The sequence below is a fragment of the Bos indicus x Bos taurus genome, chromosome 15 (assembly GCF_003369695.1).
Source record: "Bos indicus x Bos taurus breed Angus x Brahman F1 hybrid chromosome 15, Bos_hybrid_MaternalHap_v2.0, whole genome shotgun sequence".
Classification (NCBI taxonomy): Eukaryota; Metazoa; Chordata; class Mammalia; order Artiodactyla; family Bovidae; genus Bos; species Bos indicus x Bos taurus.
Window position 1 is genome coordinate 26,299,240 of NC_040090.1, and position 7,134 is coordinate 26,306,373.

The following is a 7,134-nucleotide window of genomic DNA, read 5'->3' on the forward strand; positions in this document are numbered from 1 at the left end:
TAAAATTAACAAAGTAAGTTAAATAAATTAATTTAAATTAAATCAAATAAATAAAAATAGCATATCTCTTGAATGTGTGATTATATAAAATTCTTATCTTATTTACACTGTTTGACATTTTCCAGACTATTCTAGTTTATACTTTCATTGAGCTTTCACAGAACCTTGTACATGTGCTAATGTCCTGTGTGCCACACTCAAATTCTCTTTTAGGCGTCAGTTTCCTTAAATGTCTATATACAAGTTGTCCGTCTTTATCTGCAGTTGATTGGTTTCCAGGGCCCTTGTGGATACTCAAATCCAGGGATATTTAAGTCCCTTATATATAATGGCTTATTATTTGCATATAGCCTATGCATATTCTCCCATATACTTTAAATCATCTCTAAATTATTTATAATGTCTGCATGTGTGCTCAGTCATGTCTGACTCTTTGGGGCCCTATGAACTGTAGCCTACCAGGCTCCTCTATCCACGGAATTTTCCTGGCAAGAATGCTGGAGTGGCCTGGGGATCTTCCTGACCCAGGAATTGAACTCATGTCTCTTGTGTCTCCTGCATTGGCAGGTGGATTCTTTACACGAGGATGTGTGTTCCATCCCTCGTCAGGAAGATCCCCTGGAGTAGCAAGTGGCAACCCACTTCAGTATTATTTCCTGGAAAATTCCATGGACAGAAGAGCCTGGTGGGCTACGGTCCATGGGGTTGCAGAGTCAGACATGACTGAGCATACACTCACCTGCTATATTACTTATAATCTCTGCTACTGCTAAGTGACTTCAGTCGTGTCCGACTCTGTGCGACCCCATAGACGGCAGCCCACCAGGCTCCCCCGTCCCTGGGATTCTCCAGGCAAGAACACTGGAGTGGGTTGCCATTTCCTCTCTAATACAATGTAAATGCTATGGAAATAGTTGCCAGTGTATTACTTTTGCTTTTTCCTTCTTGGAACTTTTTGGAATTTTTATTTTTTCCTTTTTGAATATTTTCACTCTGAGATTGGTTGAATCCATGGATGTAGAACCCACAAACTCAGAAGGCTGAGTATACTATTTCTATCCTAGTTACCTCATATGGTTGCATTTTGACAATGTCTGATGAATAACATATCCTTGAGGATTCTGACTCTGGAAATAGTACTCCTAAGGACCACCCTGATTCCAAAATTATGAAGATGATTTGAAAAATCTCCTTCTCTATACTGGTGAATGACTGTTCCGTATTTCTGTATTCTATTTCTTTTTGTGTGTGTGTGTTTCCTTACATTAGCTTTATTTATTTACTTTTTAACTTTACAATATTGTATTGGTTTTGCCATACATCAACAAGACTTTTTATGTCTCCAGTTATTTTTCCTTTTATATTAAAACATTTATAAAGCACATTCAACATTCATATTTCACACTCAAGTATTCTTCTTTATCAAGAAGATTTTAATAACCATCCCCTGAAAAATATCCCAAGGAAATTCTAGCATACACTTTGGGGACATTTCATATCTTTAGTGCTTTTCATGGACACTTTTATTACTTGTTAAAATAGTTTATGATTGAAGTTTCAAGGCTTCTCTCAGAAACTTTTGAGTCTGTTTCCTTAGAAAAATTGTAAATGAGAGTTTAAAAGGCAATGAAAGTGCATAAACTATAGGAGAGCCTCTCCATGTGCCATGCATAGCACACCCACACCTGCCAGCTTCTCTGAGTGTGGTTTTGGTTACTGCAGAGGCTAACACAACCTGGCGTCCTTAATTGGCAGACTCTATCTATGGAGCCCCTCAAAGTAGGATAAGCTAGTGTCCACAAGGTGAAATTGGAAGTGTGAAGTTGAGTGGTATTGAACAATGCCTCAGAGAAGGTATCAGTGAGAAATTCTGTTACCAGAGTCAGTTTCTGACTGATAGAACTTGGCATCTGAACTGCCTTAGGCTCTAGGCTGACTGACTTGGAGAGGACACCATATGGAATAGACAAATGGTGGCCCCGGTGGATTTTTGCCCTCCATATTCTTCTTTTATTTGATCATATATTCCACTAGATAATCATCAGCTTAAGAAGTGAGAACGTAGTGAAGTAAATAAGACATCACAGTTTTAACTTTGGAAAAATTACCTAGGCTTTCTGGGCCTCAGTTATAATCATAATAATAAACAGTGTAATAGCAGCAACTAACATTTACTGAGGATTCACTCTGTGTCAGGTACTATTCTAAGCTCTTGGCATATATTAATTCCTTTCATATAATATTTTCCTCACACAGTTTGTTGTCAGAATTAAGGGAGTACCCAAGCAAAGTTCTTAGCACAGGCCCTAACCAATAATGCTAAAATGAGTTCTCCAAGAAAGCTAGCTATTTTGTTTAATGATAATAATAATAATAAATTCCTCCTACTCCAAATAAAACTCTAAGAGGTTTTTTAAGCTTTCAGTTAGATGGTGTCTCAACTCTTTGTAATATCTCAGTATTACTTACAACCTAACTAGTGCCTGACACATATTGAGTGATCAACAAATATTTATTAAAGAAAGATTAACCTACATTGTACGAATGTTCTTATAAGTACATTCCTCAGGAAAGAAAGTACACAGTTTTATTCAGATTTTTAAGATATTTCATGATCTGAACAATAAGGCACAACTACTTAAAAAAAAAGAAAAAGAATTCTGTCACTGTGTAATAAAGTCTTAATAAGAATAACAAGGAAGCAGAGAGGGAAGATTTGTGTGGGGCTGGCTCCCTATCCTAATTTGGAAATTCTCTGTAATGCCAGCCTCTGTGTTGGTAGTCCAGGATGGCTTACTCTCCCCACCTGGAAATTTCTATTTGACCTCTGGGGTCATTTACATAAGACTCTATGAGATTACTGGCTATATGTCTAGCCTTGAATGGATGAGTCAATGTTAAACAATTTAATTCTGGTTTTGTAGGAATCATAGAATGTCAGCACTGGAAAGAACTTCAGCCATCTTCTATTCTGAGGTTTTCAAATTTGTAGCAGATGGGTTACTACTCGCCTACTTGCACGCATGCAAGACCTCTAATTGGGGACAGCAATCTTTGCAACTGTGTTATTTAAATCCTTTTTAATATACTATTATTCTATGAAGCCATTAACAATTGGTTGAAATTAACATCATGAGGAAAGCAGTTTTCCATCCATGTCATGAGTCTAATATCTTCCTATTACAGCTGGGAAAATTGAGAAGATGACATTTAATACGTCTGGGGATTAAAGGTGATTACCCTGAAGTGAGTGATATGAGGCTTTGAGATAGCAAGGGTTGTGACCATAAACTACAATCATTTGAGTACTGAATATAATCTCTTTTGCCTCTGCTGTTATCTTTTTTTCTCATCTTTCATGGAATAAAGACTGAAACTCTCTTAAAAAATCATTTACCTATTTCTCACATACCCTTGGTGGTTAAAAGCAGAGCCTTGGGTGATGAAAAGAAATAATAAATGATTGTATGAAGTATTGTTCCATATTTTGTTCATTTTTATTTTAAACAATGAAAGAGTTATGCAAAGCCACAGGCCTCAGGTCACTCTATCTCATTTCTCAGCATCCTTGAAAAAAGCATTGTGGGAAAATCCCATACTTAAATCTAGGAGACTTGGAGCTGTTGGAACTAACTGAGGGTTGGTCACCTTCTGAATCTGAGTTTCCCTGATTGTCATAGGAGGACATTGGACACTTCAGAGGAATAGAAAACTGGATTCCTCATGCATGGGAGAGAAAAGGAGACTTTTCATCCATGTTGAAAAGGAGATAATGAATACTTATTTCTTAGTGTGTGTGTGCCCGCGTGTGTGTGGATCTGTGCAGATATGCACATATTTAAGGCGAGGATGAAGACTGGCTGGGGAATGATATGAAATAAAGTGCATTTCCACTTTTAAAATTATTAATGAAATAATGTAGACCTGTCTTCAAAATTAGCAAACATTACTGTAGTTCCTACAACTTAGAATGGAGCTCTCTCCCTCTGCATTCCAAGGGCGTATAAGCTCTGAGCCTCACCATAAACTTTTTTTCAGTTGATTCTATGCAAAAACACTAGAGAAAATTGGAGTTTTAGGCAGACCAGCAGAGATCAAGTTTTGACACAGTCTAGATTTTTTGTTTCCTTTTGAGGATGGTAAGGGCGGCCAGGGAAGGGAGGATTGCTAAATATGCAGCGATCCTCTGCCTGCTTTATCATATACTCTAAGTAAACTGGCTTAAATCCCAGCCTTTCTTTCCTTTTGCATTGGCTCCTCTTTGCAATATGAAAGTTATGAATATAAATTAGAAAATAAGCAAGTATTATATGAGAACATATTTATTGGCTGAATAATAAAACTTAGTTAAGGAGTTATGAGAATTAGAATTCCCTCTACTCGAAGTACAAGTTTTCAATAAGCAAACAGAAGCAAAACCCCCAAATTAGAAAAAATACACTGGTAACCTAAATCCCAGGCTTTTGGAGGTGTGTCAAGACGATCTACCTACTTCTTTGTAATGGACTGCCATGCTGATGACACACGCATACAGTGAGAGACATGGCAAATTGGCAGATCACAGGAGTTCATGACCACCACAAAGGTTAGGCTTCTTACATGTGGCTCCTTTAACTTAAACACATACCCACAGAGGCACCGCAGACATCTCCCTGCAAAAGATGATTTGCATATAGTTTCTAGCCAATAATCTTTTAAAAAACACCCCCAAAATCCAAAAGAAAAAAGAAGACAAAGAAAAACAAAACCGTGGAGACCATGGTTAATAAATAAGAAGGAAAAGGAGAAGAAACAAGCTTCCATCCTCTGGCAGGCATGCTGAGCAGCACCTCTGACCTCATCTGAAAAACAGGCAATGTTGACAGCTTTCAGAGCCCAGGAGAGAAGGCTGAAAGGAGCTGTGCACAAGCTCCCTGGGCATCTTCACTTAATCTCCAGGATGGGGAACTTTAATCAGTCCTTACTGCATAAACTGTGTCCTTTTAGATGTGGCTGAAACAGGTGTCTCTGCAGAGTCTATAAAGCCCTTCTGGGAAAGGCAGGAGGCATGGCTTTAAATTGTCCTTTCCAGGTGACAAACCAGTAACAATCACATAAATAGTGTACAAAACTAAAACCACTCAACTCTCACTTTTTTCCATTTTCAGGATCATTCTCCGAGTGCAAATCAGGTTATAAAAAATAGTAGGTATAAGGGGAAAGTTAGCCCTGGCTCTGTCCCCCATCCTCCACCAGGAGGACTGACTTGATGCCCTCTCCCGGGCAGTTTGCCCCTTCACCTACACTTTAAGATAATCGTTCTTCAGCCGACCTAGTCGGGTCCCATGGCTCCTGATGGTGAGGGCCAGCAGCTCATATTTGTCCCTGAGCCCCACGGAGATGTCCAGCGTTTCCTTCAGCAGGGACCTGGTGTGGACCAGCATCCCCAAGAAGTCCTCGTTGAGCCTGCTCTCTTGCCGGCTGTCTTGCTCCTGGCCCTGCTTAAACTTGCTTTCCAGCTCAGTGAGGGACTTGTCCGAATTGGAGTAGGCATCCCCGATCTGGTGGGACTCCCGCCGCAGGTACTTGCCATAGCTCTCCTCCCCGTCCAGGTCGTAGGAGATGCTCTTACTGATGCCCTCCAGCACGCGCCCCGCGTCCTCCACCTGGCGGCCCAACACGGTGAACTCCTCCCGCAGGGTGAGGCTTAGCAGAGTGCTGGCCGAGCTCCCCTCCCCCTGGGAGCAGCGCCGGTGGTCACTCACCCTGAAGAGCAGCTGGCACTTCTCGGGGTCGTCGTTCTCCTCGTAGTCCCCGTCCGGCACAAAGTAGTGGTGCAGGGTCCCATTGGACATCTCTGGGTAGAGAGGACCGTCGAAATAGCCCTGACACAGGTGGCAGAGAAAACCCATCCAGAGAAACTTCAGGAACACCATCCTGGATATTCAGGATGACCAGGGACCCCTGGAGAAGACTTTTCGCCCAGACGCAAGGAAGGGGAGGGGGTCCCCCTGGGAGTCAGTGCCTCCCTGCAACGGCGTCAGCCTCAGTCCCAGTCGCCTTGCTGCACCCTGACCCCCCCTCCCCAGCTGGCTTCATGTGGCTGCGCAGCAGAGCCTGGGTAGCCCACCCCGCAGCCAGCAGCCCAGGATGCACCCTCGCTCTGAGCTCCTGCGCTCGCTCTGGTGGTTGGAACTCAGCCGGCTGTTTCCTGGCAGGATGCCGGCACGATGGGGAACCCCTCCTCCAGGGTTCTGGCTGGATGCTGGCTGGCTCCGTTGCCCCACTCTGGCTCTCCGAGGTCCCTCTTGCTCCTTGGGAAATGGAGCCTGTAGCTGGAGAGAAAGGCTCTTGCCCTCTGATACGATTTCTACTCCTGGACTGGGTGGGAATGCGGAGATTTTCCTTTGGCTAATGATATCCTGAGGATCTTTCTGCTCTCAAATTACAGCTGGTTTCGTCACTTGGAAGCCAGGGAACAAGTTTGGAAAGAAACCTCTCACCAGGTCTCTGCTATTAAAGGTACAGGGTCTCTTTTTGAGGATTGGCAGGGAGACCCTGGAAAACAGAATTTAAACTGAAGGAACAAATGGGAAGAGGATTAGCTGAATTCCCATAACAGAAAGGCTGTTTAACTATTAACTATTGGGAGGAAGGGCAATTACCCTGGAGAAATGCCCCGTCACAATTTTAAATAAGTGTCAGTTAGATTGGATTCTGTGAGTATGTCCTATTTTTATCACTAAAAAGTTTATGACTTTGAAGACAAATTTGCAATGTATGAAAGGCAGTTTTGTTTGGAAATGGTTAATTAAAATGTGCAATAACAATACTTTGGAAGAAACAAGAATATACAAAACTGATTAATGTGTTGTTGCTAGTATGTATAGGAACAAAAGCTGAGAAATGGACTTTTGCCAGTTTAGCAAGTCAGTGGACAACTGAAATAATTGTTTAATTTCATGAAAGCCCATCCTTGCTAAGCTCCTTCCTTGCATCTTTAACCTAACACCTTTACAGCTATTGCCTCTTTTGGGACATTTAAAATTTTTTTGAAAAATAGGGGATTGGTACTGTTATCCTCATTTTCTGTATGGAGAATCCAAGGGATAGAAGATTAAACAAATTATTTATTGTCACAAAGATTACAGTTGA

At 41.5% G+C, this 7,134-nt stretch overlaps 1 protein-coding gene across 1 annotated transcript; it reads right to left on the reverse strand.

The window, feature by feature from the left end:
* Positions 1 to 4,304: 4,304 nt before the first annotated feature.
* Positions 4,305 to 6,449, reverse strand: FIBIN (fin bud initiation factor homolog). Its single transcript, XM_027562798.1, has one exon. It carries the CDS (start codon positions 5,913 to 5,915, stop codon positions 5,280 to 5,282), a length of 636 nt encoding a protein of 211 aa, XP_027418599.1. The 5' UTR covers positions 5,916 to 6,449; the 3' UTR covers positions 4,305 to 5,279.
* Positions 6,450 to 7,134: the final 685 nt, after the last annotated feature.

Excerpts from the sequence above, each read along its gene's own strand:
- FIBIN (XM_027562798.1), bottom strand. The coding sequence starts at position 5,915 with ATGGTGTTCCTGAAGTTTCTCTGGATGGGTTTTCTCTGCCACCTGTGT.